The 18,708-nt window shown below is 36.2% G+C and overlaps 1 protein-coding gene across 1 annotated transcript in view; it reads right to left on the bottom strand.

Annotated features, from left to right (window-relative positions):
• LOC135226164 (multidrug resistance-associated protein 1-like) overlaps positions 1–18,708 on the bottom strand; it is a 36,634-nt gene that overhangs the window by 14,129 nt on the left and 3,797 nt on the right. The window contains exons 3-25 of the mRNA XM_064265605.1: positions 18,249–18,507; positions 17,450–17,566; positions 16,636–16,773; positions 16,356–16,481; positions 15,970–16,142; positions 15,224–15,391; positions 14,390–14,567; positions 13,363–13,531; positions 12,691–12,842; positions 12,337–12,474; positions 11,165–11,311; positions 10,938–11,022; positions 10,263–10,459; positions 9,732–9,908; positions 9,073–9,240; positions 8,269–8,449; positions 7,429–7,531; positions 5,658–5,985; positions 4,989–5,075; positions 3,635–3,809; positions 3,315–3,535; positions 2,459–2,639; positions 1,293–1,401 (exon numbers count right to left, since the gene is read on the bottom strand). Of these exons, the coding sequence (XP_064121675.1) occupies positions 1,293–1,401; positions 2,459–2,639; positions 3,315–3,535; positions 3,635–3,809; positions 4,989–5,075; positions 5,658–5,985; positions 7,429–7,531; positions 8,269–8,449; positions 9,073–9,240; positions 9,732–9,908; positions 10,263–10,459; positions 10,938–11,022; positions 11,165–11,311; positions 12,337–12,474; positions 12,691–12,842; positions 13,363–13,531; positions 14,390–14,567; positions 15,224–15,391; positions 15,970–16,142; positions 16,356–16,481; positions 16,636–16,773; positions 17,450–17,566; positions 18,249–18,507 (3,777 nt within the window). The remainder of the gene's footprint in view (positions 1–1,292; positions 1,402–2,458; positions 2,640–3,314; positions 3,536–3,634; positions 3,810–4,988; positions 5,076–5,657; positions 5,986–7,428; positions 7,532–8,268; positions 8,450–9,072; positions 9,241–9,731; positions 9,909–10,262; positions 10,460–10,937; positions 11,023–11,164; positions 11,312–12,336; positions 12,475–12,690; positions 12,843–13,362; positions 13,532–14,389; positions 14,568–15,223; positions 15,392–15,969; positions 16,143–16,355; positions 16,482–16,635; positions 16,774–17,449; positions 17,567–18,248; positions 18,508–18,708) is intronic.

The raw sequence follows: 18,708 nt of genomic DNA on the forward strand, positions 1-18,708 counted from the left end.
ATATATATATATATATATATATATATATATATATATATATATTCTTTCGTCTTCTCATTAATAATAATTTTTGTTGGGAAAATTTGTGTAAAAATTCATGATATTAAATTGTATATGCTCCCGTGTTGTTTTCAAAATGTACTGTTTTTTCTGGAAGAATCACTTGTTTACCGCGGGTATCCTTCAAGGTGTGGCTAGCCTATGACTCCTCCTCCTCTCTGTAGAGTGAAAATCGCCCTTATGGCTAATGTGGAAGTGTCACTTTGTATATTAAGCCTTCTTTTGACTATGGTGTTCTTTGTAAAATCAGTATGCCTCAGTAAAGGGTCCGAATAGGACCGAAAGTACTCGGCCAACTTGTTTTTTCATTTTTGTCCTTCGTGGCAAAAAACCTTTATTTATACATAGCATCACGTTTTATATACTTCGTGCTCAAGTTATTCAATATATAGGATATATATATTATAGATATATATAAATATTATACTATATATATATATATATATCTTAATATATATATATATATGTATATATATATATATATATATATAGATCAGTAGATATATAGTATAGATATGATAGATATATAAATATAGCATATATATAGATAATTATATATATATCTCTATAAAATATCATATTATCTATTATCTACTAGATCTCTATCTCTATTTATTATATATATAGAGATATTACTATATATATATATATATATCCATCATATATATATATCTATATAGATATATAGATATATATATCTCTATATATAGTCTATATATATATATCTAGATATATAGCTCTTCTATTATATTATATATATATATATATATCTTATATATATATATTTTATTATCTATATATATAATGATATAAAAAATATTATCTATATATCTATATAGATTAGATATATGTATATATATATATAGTATATAGTATATATATATATATGATATATAGTATATATATCTATATATATATATATATATCGATATATCTATATTAGATATATATATATGTATATATATATATATATATATATATCCCTATATATATATATATATATTATATATATCATATATATATATATATATATATATATATATATATATATATATATATATATGATGTTTTGTTCCTTATATTTGTAGATGTACCACAGGGAAGAAATTTATCATACATAATTTCTGTATACATATGTTTGTTAATAATAATAATAATAATAATAATAATAATAATAATAATAATAATAATAATAATAATAATAATAATAATAATAATAATAATAATAATACCTGTTTGAACTGACATTGAAACTGACAGCCTTAAGGAACTGGTCGATCTTCGACAGAGATTCCTGAATAAATTCGTTTTGTTTCCTAAATGCTCTGATGACTGAGACACCTGAAATAAAAAGGTCATAATTATAAATTTTTTTTAAATAAAAGGCTAATATAAACAATAATATTTTAGTTAACATTGTCCGTTGTTATTATTAAAAAAATATCTTCGTGTCATATTTATATGAAGATAATTGCGTTGCTGGCTTTTATATATATTTTGCTGATATGCTAATTTAACTGATTTATCGAAAGAAAAGGTAGGGTAGGGTCTTCAACGGAGAGAGAGAGAGAGAGAGAGAGAGAGAGAGAGAGAGATTATTATATTTGAAGAACACCTTACAAATCACCTGGGAGAGAGAGAGAGAGAGAGAGAGAGAGAGAGAGAGAGAGAGAGAGAATTATTATATTTGAAGAACACCTTACAAATCACCTGAGAGAGAGAGAGAGAGAGAGAGAGAGAGAGAGAGAGAGAGAGAGAGAGAGAGAGAGAGAGAGAGAGAGAGGTATCATTATAGTCCACATTAATTATCTATGATAGTTCCCATCTTTAATACAGAACCTTTTAAAGGTCATTCCTGTACAAATCAACTACTATAAGCAATTATGCAGTCTCTGCAAACTTACAGTCCAATGCAGCTGATTTACAATGTGTATTTTTTTTTCTCTACAGTCTGCTAACTGTATCTGATACTGAGTCAAGCAAACACACATACAGGTATGCAAAATGTATTCTACCCACCTTTAACTCCTGGACTAATCACCTGTAAGTAACTGTTCAATAAAAACTGATTTGACGTCTTACAGTTCCAGTGAAAAATAAATAGAAACTTTGCCCTCATGTCTAAAAGTTCTTGGAAGCTTTCAGTCAAATGCAGCTGATTTCAGGTGTTACATTTACTATGAAAATAAATGTTTTAATGTCCCCGGAACTCTACCAGCCCTGACAAGCTTCCAGTCAAATGGAATTAATGCCAAGTGATACAGTTTCATTGAAAAAGAGCATTCTTAACTCCCACCTTAATCCTACAGGTTATACCTGGCATTGGGCCACAGACAGACACATACAGGTATCCCAAAGGCGCTTTCACAAACAATTATCCTAAAGAAGCTTTACTGACCTTGAATAGACTCGCTGAAATGCGAATAGATGGGTGACTTCGCCACAGACTCGATTCGTTTGATCTGCCTCGAGGTGGCGACGTAGACGACTTGGATCAGGTAATACACGACCATGATGGGTATCAGGACGACGGATGCCACTGGCGTGCTGATCATGATCACGAGCAAGGTGGCCACTACCTGTGGAGGGATCACATAGGCCTGTGTAGGCGGTCATTTTCAACTGAGAGGAGAAGGAAAGCAACATAGGCCTAATACGTAGGTCATTCTCAACCAGAAAGGGGTGCCATACTGGAGGGAGACCACATAGGCCTAATATGTAGGTCCTTCTCAACCAGAAAGGGGTGCAACTAACTGGAAGGAGATCACATAGGCCTAATATGTAGGTCATTCGTAACCAGAAAGGGGTGCCACACTGGAAGGAGATCACATAGTCCTAATACGTAGGTCATTCTCAACCAGAAAGAGGTCCAACTAACTTGAAGGTGATCACATAGACCTAAGATGGTAGTCACTGAGCCGTAAATCATTTTCCTTGGCTAACCTGAACTTCAGTGACCTGGCATGACTGACCTAACCTGATTTAGCCAAACCCTGCCTAACCTAACTTACTATGAGGGACTGGTCTGAACTGACATACCTTAAATTAACTTAACCTGGCTAGAACTAATCTGACTGACCTGAATCTGAGTATGAAGCTGACCTAGCCTCATCAGACTTCTTTATTTAAGCAGAACTTTAGTGACCTGACTTGACCAGACCTGAGTTAGCCTAACCCTGGCTAAACTAACCTAGTTATGAGGGCTGGTCTGAACTGACATACCTTCAGTTAACTTAAACCTCACTCGACCTAACCTGGGTAAAGCAGGACAACAAAGACCTGACGATATTGGGCAGGTTGAAGTCGAGGGCGCTCGTCTCCTTGCTGAAGCGGTTGATGATTCGACCACTGGGGTTGGTGTCGAAGAAACTCATTGGGAGGCGAATGACGGCGCTCAGGAGGTTCTTGTGCAGGGAGTTTCCCGCCCGTAGGCAGCCCAACAGCACGAAGACTTGTCCACCGAAGATGCAGATTGCTGAAAGGTAAAGGGGCATTATTTTTTCCACCTGGAATCTTCACTGGAATCTTGGAATAACAAAACACCATAGTTATTGTAACGCCAACCCATCCCTACCTTGACCCAAGCCGAACAGCCCATACCCCGTCAGGAAGAGGTCACGACCTATGACCCCACTGTTACCCTCCTGAGAGCCGATTCCAGTGGCGTTGCCCTTGAGAGTAGCATTCCCTTCAGCATCACCTGCAGTAGACCACAGAGACAGCCAAACGTTTCCACCAGCCACGCATGCCTGGTAGTGCCCAGAAAGAAAGAAACGTACCCATTAGTTAATTAAGTTGTGACCAGCCTCCTATAAACTTTTAACTCTCATCGAATGATATAATCAGGAACATGACTGCACACCAGTAGGTTTCTGCTGTTGCGGCCACAGTCCAGAGGTCTACGTGAGGCCTCTTATCTCTCTCAACACGTGCTTACACGTAATGACAGGTAACTTTTGGGCAAGAGCCCGTGCTGGAAGGATCCAGAGGTCAATGCGAGGCCTCTTATCCACTTCAAAATGCATTTACACCTAAATGCAGGGAACTCTCTCTCTCTCGCTCTCTCTCTCTTTCTCTCTCCATCCAGCGCTGCCAACCCCCTTTTTTGACTACTCATGTATTAACAATAAGCTTTGAAGAAAAGCTCCTTAGAATAATAATAATAATAAGTCTTATTGAAAGATATTGCTGAATCAGCTGCATTTAACTTGTATATAGTCTTCTCTGTTTTTCTAATAATTGCTTTCTCTCTGCTATTACAACTGACGAGTACTGCGCCGATATTACTCATCAGGAGGAGTCAAATTTATTTGTCACAATAAATAGCTAAACAAATAGGTCAAAATATGACGAATTAGTGGCCAACGATTCTCTCGGTATCATCCGAGCATGATCACGGCAGTGGATCGGAGCAGACTGTAGGTGCTGTCAAGATCTACTCAATATATAGTGGCAGGTCAGCAGGGGGTCAACCGCTAGCTGAGTTTTCATTGGTTGGTGGAGCAATGCGTTTCTGCTATTGGTTGAAGAAAGTTTTCTTCAAGACACTTCTCGTCGTAATAATAATAATAATAATAATAATAATAATAATAATAATAATAATAATAATAATAATAATAATAATAATAATAATAATAATAATGAGAAAGAAAGAGAAAATATTGATAAGTATTAAGACCTGAAAATAGAAATGAGAGGGATATGGGATATACCAATGGAAAGGAACCTGGAAAAACTAAGATGCCAAAGTATTTCCAAGACTCATAAAGCAGTGAGCTACTGGAAACAGCGCACATAGTGAGAAAAGTGATGGACTCCTAAGGGGACAGGATGCAACCGGAACCCCACACTAGAAAAAATACTCCAGTCCAATAGGATGACTGTGATAAATAATAATAATAATAATAATAATAATAAAATATCCTCACCTGTCCCAGTGCAAGAGCGACGAAAGGTGTAATGGCAAACATCCATCCCATGGCCCGGATATAAACAAGGTACACATACCTGGCCACCTGAAACACAATAAAGGGTATACAGTCACCCCACCTATAATGAGTCTGAATCGAATCTTTTAAAAGATTCTGCTTCGAATTTTAATTTGGGCTTTAAAGTGAAATTGATTGTATACTGAGACACTCCAGTATAAGTTATGGGCTATAGTAATGATCAATTTAAAAATAATTGGGCAAGTAAAGAAATCATCATAAAGCATTGAGTGAGTGATTATTACCAAGTGTTGAGCCTGATTTGAATAATTTAAAAGATATAGGTATATATAGTATATAGTATATATATACATATATATATAATTATTTTATATATATATATATATATATATAATATATATATATATATATATATATATATTATATATATATTGTTCTTGTTGATTTCGACGGAGTTAACTTTATGCCAGTGTGGGCTCTTACAACACACACACACACACACACACACACACACACACACACACATATATATATATATATATATATATATATATATATATATATATATATATATATATATTATATTGTTAGCTTTATGCTAGCTCGGGTTCTTGGTCATGGAGCAGCGGCCTGTAAATCCAAACCCACCTTCCCAGTCTCCTGAAGTTCCTCATCAATAAGAGTGTGGACTTTCCCTGTGTCCTTTTGTTCAGGCTCCTTCGTGTCCGCATTCCCGAAGCTGCTGAGGGATGAGGCCTTGCTGTAGATGGACATCTTGCTACTGAAGAGCATCTGGCTTCCATGTCTGCTACCCGGCAGCGTCCCGTTTCCGAAGTGTCTCAGGGGTGTCTTCGAGTCGTGGTACAGCGGTATGTCGCCGTTGCTCATGTCAAGTTGCAGGTTGCTGATGTATTGCATCTTCGTGTCGCGGTCCTCCACACATTCGCTGACGCTCCTAGGGCGGCCGTCGGGTTTGCTGGAAAAGCGGTGAGTTTCCAGAATGAATTAGAGCAGCATGGAATGGAATGGAATGGAATATGAAATTTAGACCTGAGGCTAAGCTCCGGGACCTGGGAAGATGAGGTCGTTCAGAGCTGTGAGGGATATTGTGAAAGTAACAAGGCTTTGAAATGGTAACGCAAGGAAAACTTTTGAAATTACACAATGTAACAATTTTTAGGAGAGGGTTGAGGAAAGTGAGATGGAAGAAAGAGAATACAAACGGAGGTATAGCACAAGGAAGGAAAGGGGTTGCAGCTAAGGGCCTAAGGGATGCTGCAAAGAACTTGATCGAGTGATGCCTGCAGCGTACCATGAGAGGTGCACTGACGGCGCTAACCCCCTACGGGGCACTCAGAGGTGTAAACAAATTCAGTGGTTTTTCTGTGAGTTCTGATAGACCCCATATTAATGCTCTAATATAAAACTTATTATGACAGTATACCTCAGGCAGTTAACCGTAGGCATTGCTGAATAGTGCTTGCAGCATCCAGTCACTCCAGCCTCCTCTTAATAACTAAATGGCTGAAAGTGCCCCAGTGCTTGGCTTTAAAAGCTTAATTGCATTCTTCAAAATGACAAACGAAAGCAAAAGTTTTTTTTATCTAGTCAAACCACAAAAGGAAGAAACATTTTTATTCGTATTATTTCGTATTGAATGAACCATTCTTCTCAGTAATCAGATGTTAAAATATATAGCCCATATAAAGAAAAGGCTAGAATTTGTATCAACAATACATGATCTGACCTCCAGCTTACTCGGGACACCTGCAAGATTTTCCCCTCACGCATAAGTTGTAAACATTAAATTCCTAACTAATTTTTCTGTACTATTTAATCAGCAAATACTTAAAAACCCTCTAAAAACTCTGAGAAATGCTTATTTTGATAGTTCAAACACAAAAAATCCTTTATAAATGCTTATGCCTGAGTACTTTAATAGTTTTATCCTAAAAAAAGTGCATTGAGTCACGGAAAAGATATGAAAATACAGTTATTAGTGAAGATTTGTTTGAAAAAACACCGCGAATTAGCGAATTTCCCGCGATTAATGTTGTATTTATTTTCCAGTGAGACATCCACGAATCAGTGCATCCTCGAATTGTGAGCCTGCACATCTAGGGGGTTTATTGCGTTTGAATATAATTTCATAAACTTAATGCAGATGGAAAATCTTGAGGGTTTCTGATCTAGAACACTTCATTTTTCGACATCTTTTCTTTCTTTTCCAAAATTTCTTTTAACATGGAAAACGTAAGATACTTCGGAAATATGGTAATATTAATATCTTATCATAATACGTACTGACGACAAAAATGATTAGATTTTGATAGTCTTTTTCAGTAAATTCATTATCTTCTTCAACTGGCTTCTGTCAACAAAAGGTAAACATGGTCAGCGTAACGTTAAATGGCCTTACCTGGTGATTGTGGTATTTGATCCAGTGTTGCTTATTTGTGATATGTGGCGTAGCAGTTCTCCTCTCGGGGCAGTATCTAATTGGTTACGAATTTCCATAAATTCTGTTTAAGAAAATACTACATGAGTGCGTATTGACAATGCCTATTAACTTGCCACCAATCTACTCTGATTTGTGATTATTTCATCCTATGTGTATCATTTCCCATTTATATCATCTTAAACGAAGAGGTTCTATGAAACTATAATTTCATCCTATGTGTATTATTTCCCATTTAAATCCACTTCAAACAAAGAGGTTCTATGGAACTATAATTTCATCCTATGTGTATTATTTCCCATTTAAATCCTCTTCAAACAAAAAGGTTCTATGGAACTATAATTTCATCCAATGTGTATCATTTCACATTTAAATCATCTTTCAACAAAGAGGTTCTATGGAACTATAATATTATTCTATGTGTGTCATTTCCCATTTAAATCATCCCTAAACGAAGAGGTTCTATGGAACTATAATTTCATCCTATGTGTATTATTTCCCATTTAAATCATCTTTAAACAAAGACGTTCTATGGAACCATAATTTCATCCTGAGCGTATTATCTCCCAGTTCCATCCTGTGTGTATTATCTCCCATTTAAATCATCTTCAAACAAAGAGGTTCTATGGAACCATAATTTCATCCTATGTGTATCATTTCCAATTTAAATCATCTTTAAACAAAGAGGTTCTATGGAACTATAAATAAGTTAAGTTTTGCTTTAAATAACAGGTTTATTTTCAATTCTAAGCAATATGGCAGTGGTGACTGAAGATGGATATTATTAAATAAATACATCACCTTCATCAACAGCGTCGTCATTGCAGGAGGTGAGGTACTGCACAATGAATTGGGCGAAGTCTCCGTCGTTGGCTATCAGCTCCGAGTAGGACCCACTTTCAACCAGACGGCCGTCCTTCAGCACGATCACCTCGTCCACCTGAGGCAGGAACGTCACTGCGTGCGTCACCAGGAGGCGTGTCTATATATATATATGGAATCAAAAGTCAACAAACAATGCAGGTCTCGAAACAGTCGACACAAATGCATTTCCAATGTATAGACGAGGATTTATTTTAATTGCTTTGGATATATACTATCTTGCCCCATCCTCCATGCGCGTTTCAGATCAGAATACGAAGCACAACACAAGGAAATGGAGGCCTTAACGTTCCTAGAGCGGGTCTTCATTATGGAAAAGGCAGAGATTTGTAACCAAAGACATTAGTAGTAGTAATTGGATGGATTTGCCCCTCCTTCCTCTAATTAATAATTAGGTGAAATGGAAATTTGAGAATAATTATAAACTGAAAAATTAGAACCACTATTTTAATATATAATGCCCCATTATTGAACAAAATATTACGCAATACAATAAGAAGGGTACTTAAAAAAATGCAGTTTGCAAAAAAAAGGAATGATTTCTTAAATGCTTAACAAAAGTCTCGGAAAGGTATTCATCCAAAAATAGTAAAAACTAGATTTCAAAGAAAGAGAATAATGTCTTTGCACACTTCAACTTAAAAACTGAAAAAAAAATAAAAAGAAAACCACACAGCCGAGAGCAACAACACGTCACTTAGAACACAATTCATTTATAGTCACCTTTGACCTCAGCAGCCCCTGGGGACCTATGACCTTCTCGAAGATGTGTTTCCCAACGTGAGCATCGACAGCACTGAGAGGGTCGTCCAGTAACAAGATGTCAGCATCTCTGTAAACAGCTCTGGCCAGTGATATCCTCTGCTTCTGTCCTCCGCTGAGATTTATACCCTGTGGGGGTTTGTTTGAATGATGATAATTGAGTTTACGCGACAACAGTATTTTGATTAATACACACACATGTATGTATGTTTGTGTGTCTGTGCATTAATCAAAGCACAGTAAGACTACTGAAGTCTACATACAAATTTGAAATGATAACAAGACTTTTTATTATTCACATAAATGGCTAACCTTTCATCAAAATGTCTGTTATATTTCATGCACCAAGCTTTACAAGGAGTTACAAGGAGTCACAAGGAATAGGATGTCATAAGGACTTATTAGTTCATCCTTAGAGGAGACATCATGTCCTCACTTATCCCTAGGAGCAGGTTTCACTGTGCATTCACAGTGTCCTAATGATTTTGTCTAGCTTTCTTTTAAACTCTTCTACACTGTTGCAAAACTTGCACAGAGAAAATGTTTGGGAAGAGAGAGAGAGAGAGAGAGAGAGAGAGAGAGAGAGAGAGAGAGAGAGAGAGAGAGAGAGAGAGACTCACCTTCTCTCCAACTTCTGTCATATCACCACCATCCAGCATTTCCAGGTCCGGCAACAGAGCACAGGCTTCTAGCACTTTCTTGTACCATCTCTCACTGTAGGGCTGTCCCCACGTGATGTTGTCCCTCAAGGTGGCGTTCTGGAGCCACGCCTGCTGCGGTACGTAGGCTAAACTGCCCTGAAGTGGTTTGAGTTTCGATTAGTTTAGGATACAGAAGAGCAAGGCATTTTGAAAAGAAATTCTCTTGTGACATGTCCTGCCCTAGGGCACTGTTGTGCACAACCTAACCAATCCTTGGTGTTAGCTACAGAAATGACAGGAAAAGTGGTAAATATAAGTACTCAGTGCAGTAATGTTCATGAAATATGGAATCAAGGATATAGTCTACAGCGAAGTTAATGAAAACAAGCACAATTCTTCTTATACAACAGTAGTAACAATCAGTGAAGATAACGAGACAAACAGACTAAAGAGGAAGACATGAATACTAGAAAGACTGATCGATAATTTATCCAATAACGAAATACTCACATTAACAATAACCTTGCCGGCGTCCTTCCTTATCTCTCCGAGTAGGGCCGAGATCAAAGAACTCTTCCCAGCTCCTACGGATCCTACCACAGCGACAAGTTTCCCTCTCTTGATTTTCAGTTGGATATCCCTGAGAGCCCAGGTGGATTCCTCACTCTCCCAACTGAACTGGCCTCCGTGGATGGCTAAATGAGCACCTGGAAGGGTGTAATGTTTGGTGATCACAATGAATTTCCATCATGGATGCTGTCAGGACAATGTCCCTCCACCCGTGGTTGTTGAGACGAACCTCCTGGTGGACACAGAGGTAAATGCTGCTTGGACATTGTCCTTCCATCCATGGATGGTTGGACCAGTGGAAGTTTTGAAAATGAAAGAGTGTTCCAGCAGTTCATAGCCTATTTCAATGAAGTGAACGTTTCAAGATTATCATTCATCCTTTCATAGGTTGTCTGGCTTGTCCCAGGAATGATACATAGTTAGAAATGCTTTGGAAAAATAAGAATATTCTGGCAGTATCTGTAAAATATCCATTACTCAAACGCAGTTCGAACGCAATGCTTCTCCTTAATGTTATACTCTACTGTTAATGTAAGTGATCAATTCAATAAATGCAGATAGACTATTATATACTACAAGTTTTTAGTATAGAATACAGGTTAACAGTAGCCTTACCTTCGTGTCGATCAGAAGAAACTGCAGATAAATCCACTTCGCTGCCAGAGAGGAATTTTTTAATTCGTCTGAGTGCCACTGTTGACTTTTAGAGAATTCACAAAATTAACAGATCAACAGAGAAAACTTAAATGTGGAATGCAGACCAAGGTATGAAATCAATCAAAAGAGATTAGCAACAACAAAGTCTTCAAGTTCATGCAGAGAAATGGATTACTAGAACTCACCTGAATAATTTGGGCGACAACCGAAGGCATTTGAATGATAGGTATTTTCATGATGTTGAATAAGGCAATCGAGACAAATGCTAGTTCAGCGTTCAGTACGTTGTCTGTCGACACCAGCAGGAATGTGGTGAATGTAGCTAGGGAGACCTGTAATACACAGCATCATGAGACAGTGTACTTTAGCAGACGCATGGGAGTTCCCTAGGGCACCAAGTTCTACCCAGTGATCCCTGGGTGCTAAATCCCACCAGCTCTCTCCCAGGGCATAGTGCATTACTTAGCCTTTTCTGTGGTGTCTTGGAATAACTACCATTTCATGGAAAACCCTGTCCAAGAGCACCTAAGTACTTAGCCAATATTTCATGGGAACCCTTGCCCTATAGCACCTAACTATACTCTGTTTTTTCCATCTGTCCACCCGCCAGTTGTGTTTGTGTATGGTAACACTGCGTCCCGGGCTTTCGGTAGTTACGCTATGTATAAGTTTTAGGTAAATAAAAGGATATCTGGGTGTAAACTTGCAACTGAAAAGTGTTTTAATAATTTACTGTATGCGAATTACACCGTTAATATTCGAAATAGGATATTATAATTGTTGAAGGAAAGCTGAATGTAACTATCTAGAGCCTGGGACGCAGTGTTACTATACGCAAACACCACAGGCGGGTGGACAGATGGGAAAAAACCGAGTATAGCATCTCATAGGAAGCCCTGTCCAAGAGCACCTAACTATCTAACTGACATTTCATGGGAATCCCTGTCCTAAAACACCATACTAATATCTCAAGGGGACCCCTGCCCTAGAGCAATATGCATAACTTGACCTGTTATGGTGCCGTTGTAGTCTCCAAATATATATTATATACCAAAAAATAATATATATATATATATATATATATATATATATATATATATATATATATATAAATATTTCGTATGTTCTATTATTGATAACATCAGACCTTGCAATAACACCATGAATACAGACCAATTAATTAACAGTCTCGCAGGCAGATTATGAAAGACGAATTATCAGAAAAATAGAGAAAATTCTTTATAAGATAAATTCCGTTAACTCTGCCATTCTTTTTAATAAGACATTTATCCGAGAAGGGCTGCTTCCTGCTTATACTATTATATTGTTGTTTGTTGTTGTTGATTCATGCACTTACCAAATATGGGGAGACGTTGAAAACGAACCCGGAGAACGCCTGCAGATAAGCCACTACTCTGAAATAACCAATCTCCTCGTCCCTCACTTTCTGAATCTCCTTGGCGAAGGACTCCTCCCACGCGTATAATTTCAGCACCTGTCAGGAGTATCAACACGAATTACACACACACACACACACACACACACACACACAATAGTAAACTACAAACTAGAAATCGTACCTATGCCTTTGGATTACAATTACTAACCAAGATTCGAATCTATGCCTTTCAAGCTTCCATCTGTGTGAACCTTACCGTATCCACTCAGCCAACAAAAGCTGTAATAGTTAAAAATGCATAACTTTATATACCTTTATTCCACCAACTATCTCGCTGGCCATTTTGACTCTCTTGTCCCTGAGTTTTATGGCTTCAAATTGGCATTCCTTCGTCCTGTTCGCGAGGTAACTGTTCACTGGAGTCAGGAGAATCAATACTATCAACCCAGCTAGCACGGAGGGACCTGAAAAGAATAGAATCTGTTTGAAAATCCAAAGAAAAACTTGGAGGCATTGCAACAATGACCTTCTTAAGGAACCCCACACATTCCCCCACGAGGAGGTTTTAATAATAATAACATACAATTAGTTTTCACGCCACTTATGGTACCTTTTTCGTCAATATCCGCAGAAAAAAACATTGTGCCCAATCACAGGGGTACCCTTAAGGAACCCCACACATCACCAGAAATATAATGATAATAAAAATAGTTTTCACCTCACGTTTGGTACCACTGTGGTCAATATCCCCAAACCAACACTGTCCACAATCACAGAAGACCCCCACAGACCTCCTTAAGGAACCCCACTCATCACCAGAAATATAATGATAATAATAATAATTTTCACGTCACGATTGGTACCATTATGGTCAATATCCGCAGAAAAGCAATACTCTCCACAATCACAGAAGACACCCACAGCCCTCCTTAAGGAACCCCAGACATCCCCCAAAAAACACCCACAGAAAGAGGATATTCTCACCTAGCTTCGCCCAAAGGAACCCCATAGCAGTCAGTATGATAATAGGAGCGAATATGACGCTCAGGAACTGCCAAGCAGTGTCTCCTATGATCTGAGCATCCACCGCCATCATGTTGACGATCTGGCCAATCGTAAACTCTCTTCTAGACGATCCGGAGAGACTCAGGGCCTGAGGATGTATAGGAAAGGATCCTGTGAGCTGATTAGAAATTTAATTTCTATTTTTACTTACGTCTCTCTTAAATCTTAAATGAGCGAAATTAACCTTTTGCAGTTCCTTTATAGTATATCATGATTACAATGCTGTAGATAAATAAGATTGGTTATTGATCATGTATTACTGGTCCTTAATTGCTGGGAATTAGAGCAATGTTGTTTGAATTTGTTATATACTTATGCAAACATTTTAAATAAAATTTTCAAGCTGATATATTCGAACTACGATATAACATTCAAATTATCTAAATAGCGTTTTCTCTGTAATTCATTCAATATTATTCTGGATACCAAAAGTACACATAGTATACTTACACACACACACACACACACACACACACACACACACACACACACACACACACACACACATATATATATATATATATATATATATATATATATATATATATATATATTATATTAATTAGGCAACAAATGTCCTTTAATATGCAACTCGCTCGGCCTCAGAATTAATATATTTTTATATATGTTAACCGGAGGGGAATTCTTTTAGTTAATAACTTCGTCCTCACGTGGATTCGAACCAGAGGACACAGGAGAAATCAGGACTTCAGTGATGTTGGCCGAGTCGGTAACCTCACTGAAGTCCGGATTTCTCCTCTGTGCACTGGTTCGAATCCCCGAGAGGACGAAATTATTATCAATTAAAAAATTCCCCGAGGTAGGGGGAATTGGATATTAAAGGACATGCTTAATGCATGTATATGAATCACGGTGATGTGATATAAATTCACATATAAAATATCCTGTCAAAAACATCATCAGTTTTAGATCCCATCTCCATTACCTTCCTGTAAACAGCGGACATGAGGGCAGATCGTATCTTGACAGAGAGGTTGACGGCGTGGAAAAAGTAGTGGTTCTTCAGAAGCGAGCTCGCTTCGCACACCAGCAGGATGGACACAGCGTAGATGTAGCCGTGCCAAGAAGGTTCTTCGGAGTTATTGATGAATTTGATGAGCAAACTGAAATTGACAAGGAAAGACTGAGGTATACAGTAGGCCTATGAGGACTCAAGTCGTTTATGAATTATCATTCGATTAGTATTTAAACATATCTTTGAGATTCATTGTTTTATTAATACGTAGAAATAACATTAGCACTGTAATGGATATAAAAAGAATGTTATACACAACAACAACAACAAAAATTTAAACAAATATTGTTAACAAACTACATGTCCATACTAGTCACCAATATTGAAAGAAAACGAGATCCCACGTCACGTTTTCTATACCTTTATAGAATTTTCTAGGCTGACCACTGCCTTGATCTTGAGCTTGGAGCTAAAAGGGAAAATGCTATAGACTGGAATACCCTTGAGACTAAATATATTCGATATATTCAGGATTGATATTGGTTGGCCAACAATGATGGTAACTAGCTAATGAGTGATTCTTTCCCTAGAATGACACATGCTTTTGTGACGCCACACAACCATTAACCTTGAGCTTGAAGCTAAAAGGAAAGATACCAGAGACTGAAATAGCCTAAGGACCAATTATATTCGATATCCAAACCCAGGTTGCAAATTGGGAGGCTAAAAATGGAGATAATAATCCAGTGGGTGACCAATACTGAACTTGAACAGAAAACCTTTGCTGATTTGTAAATGATTTACCTCAAGAGCTGCGGTGTGATGAACCTGATCATCTCTGCAACGAAGTACAAACAGAGGAGAAGGGGAAGGTGCCTCTTGCACAGCCTCCACAGCCTCCTGTACAGGAAGGATTTCGTTCGTCCTTGTTCCTTCCCCGTGTCGTAGGAGTCCTTTGAATATTTGGGTTTCCTGGAAGGATGTGAGGATCATTAAGAGGATTTGTGGGATACCAGAGGGTTTCCTTACCTTAAGGATCGTGTGCAAAAGTCGAATACAATTAATGGTACTTTTTGTGATATATACAGTTGTTATCAAATTCACTCTTGAAGTCTGTTCCTTTATAACAGTATATATATATATATAATATATATGTATATATATATATATCTAGAATATATATAGGATAATATATATATATATTATATATAATATTATATGTATGTATTTGTATGTATTTTGTATAAATAGACAGGTTTTTATATCCAGTGACAAAGCAGAAATATTTTCATTACTATCTCTAAAGTTAATTCTGGATTCTGGAAGTGAAATCGGGTACCACAAGCCAATCCTAAGACATGCTTTCAAAATTCGTTCAGAATCTGTTAAAAAAAAATGTTTAAACTCTTTCAAATAAATTTTTTTTCAAACAAGCACTTATCGAAAACCTCCCATTCTGTAACACATATTTCAAAATTGCTCAAAAAAAAGTTACTAAACGAAAAAAAAAGCATTTAAACATGAAAACTAAGCCTCTCCGGGACACGTACTTGTCGAAGTCCGCGTGCCATCCGTCCGAGATCACAGAGGCCACCGAGTCTGGATTGATGTCCCAGAGGTCCTCGAAGACCAGGGGCCTCTTCCAGCCGGTCCAGATCAAGGGCAGGGACCACCAGTACATGAACTGACTCGGGATGGAGGCGCTGAGCTCTGGACTGGGTTTCTGTAATAGGTCAGTGAAAAATGGTAGTACTATAGGTGAGACTAGGAGTCAAATGAGCTTCCTCAAAGGGTTTGCAAAGTGAAATGAGCTTATAAAGTTTCAAATGAGTTCAATACTACTGATTTAGGGCTTACAAAGTTGAATGTGTCTCTAAAGTCTTCGTTAGTAAATTGAATCTGACTTAAAAACAACTTACAAATCCCGGTTTCTCACCTGAGACATAACCAGCGTCTGTAACTTGGAGGGGGCGTCTGCGAACCAGTTGTTGAGGAATACAGATACAGTGACTAGGTATTGTAAGATGAACGTCATCACTAATACAGGTGGAAATTCTCCTGTCTGTAATATATACAAAACATGCATTGATAAATTGGAGCTTGATTTATATATATGATATATTGGCATCATATCTCGAAATTAATATTTATAAGAGGAATTCTTATGATACTAGTTTGTTGCTTTTAGGTAATATTGCAATTAAGGAGGTCATTACCATATAAACAATTGATATGAAAGACGTCATGAGCTGAGGAATTCCGCAGAGGAGCATAACGAACCAGAACAGCCAAAGGGAACCGCTGGTTCTCTCCCCTCGAAGCCGGCCCAGACAGACTAGGCCTATGTGAGTGACCTGTTAGAATAATAATAATAATAATAATAATATAATAATAATATAATAATAATAATTATAAGAGGTTCCTGAGTTCAATAATAATAATAATAATAATAATAATAATAATAATAATAATAATAATAATAATAATAATAATATTCATTTATTATTTTTAAAACTGTTTTAAAAACAACAATGAGTGATAATTTTTTTATTTTATGTTGATTACTAACAACAACAACAACAACAACAATAATAATAATAATAATAATAATAATAATAATAATAATAATAATAATAAAATAATAATAATAATAATAATAATAATAATAATAATAATGATAATAACAGTTAAGGTGAAGAAACTCGCAATAAAATTAGTGTTTATATATATATATATATATATATATATATATATATATATATATATATATACGTATATATATATATATATATATATATATATATATATATTATATATCTATATATATATATATATAGGATAGGTATCCTGACTCATACAAGAGACTGAACTATGATAAAGATTAGATCATTAATTCTATAAGTTAAATCTCATTCTTACTTCAATGTTATTAACAAGCACTTGCGTGTGTTGATAATTCATTTTAGCAGTTGAATGTCATCCTGACTTCAGACTTCAATGTTATTACCAATGTTACTAACAAGCACTTACATATGTTAATAATAGAATGACTGGCGCCATGAAATTTGCTACGGAGGAAGTCGACCCTTGCCAAGAAACCCAGAATAATTCAATGAGTCCTGTGCCTACCAGCATGAAAGATAAAACCTGGAATAAAAAGAAAAAAATAGAGGATAATAAATTAAATAGGAAGATTAAGGACATCAAGATAATATTTGGATTTCAATTAATATGTTTTATATTGACACTTCAATGAAGTGATTCTGCAAATTGAGTGCTTTGTAATAATGTATATCTTTGAAGAAATTGAATTATTATTATTATTATTATTATTGTTGTTGTTGTTGTTGTTGTTGTATTTCGGTGTTATGAATGGTGCTTTTGCAACAACGCCTAAAAATCAACAACAACAACAACTACTATATAATAATAATAATAATAATAATAATAATAATAATAATAATAATAATAATAATAATAATAATAATAATAATAATAATAATAATAATAATAATTCCACTACAGACAGTCTCTTTTGATCTACCTCAATAACTTTAACAACAACAACAACAACAACAACAATAATAATAATAATAATAATAATAATTAATAATAATAATAATAATAATAATAATAATAATCATAATAATAATAATTCCACTACAAACAGTCTCTTTTGATCTACCTCAATAAACTTTAACAATAATAATAATAATAATAATAATAATAATAATAATAATAATAATAATAATAATAATAATCCCACTTTTGTCAATTAATTACAATGTATAACGCCCTTGTATACTTAATTAAACCTCCTCTTACTCACCAGCTTCGTATACGACAGAGCCGTCCACGGTATGGGATTGACGGGCCTCCTCCTGAGGAGGCTCACGTAGAAGGGGGCGTAGAGAAGCAGGAACCCACAGGGTATCCACACCATGACGGTCCTCTCGAAGCAGGAACCGAACTGTGGCACGAGGAGTCCCAGGCACGGCTGTGGTCCTGTTGAGGAAGGTATTGGATCTTTAACTTTTGTTTGGTGGTAATTCAGTTGCCTAAGGTATAAAGGATTGTTCTGATGATTTCTGTTTGGCGAGAGCACGGGAGATTACTTTGGAGTGATTCTATTGTCCAAGGTATAGGAGATTATTTCGAAGTAATTGTATTGTACGAGGTATAGGAGATTATTTTGAAATTATTGCCCAAGGTAGAGGAGATTGTTTTGAAGTAATCATATTGTCCAAGATATAGATCACTTTGAAGTAATGGTTTTGTCCAAGGTATAG

Source organism: Macrobrachium nipponense, chromosome 14 (genome assembly GCF_015104395.2).
Source record: "Macrobrachium nipponense isolate FS-2020 chromosome 14, ASM1510439v2, whole genome shotgun sequence".
Classification (NCBI taxonomy): Eukaryota; Metazoa; Arthropoda; class Malacostraca; order Decapoda; family Palaemonidae; genus Macrobrachium; species Macrobrachium nipponense.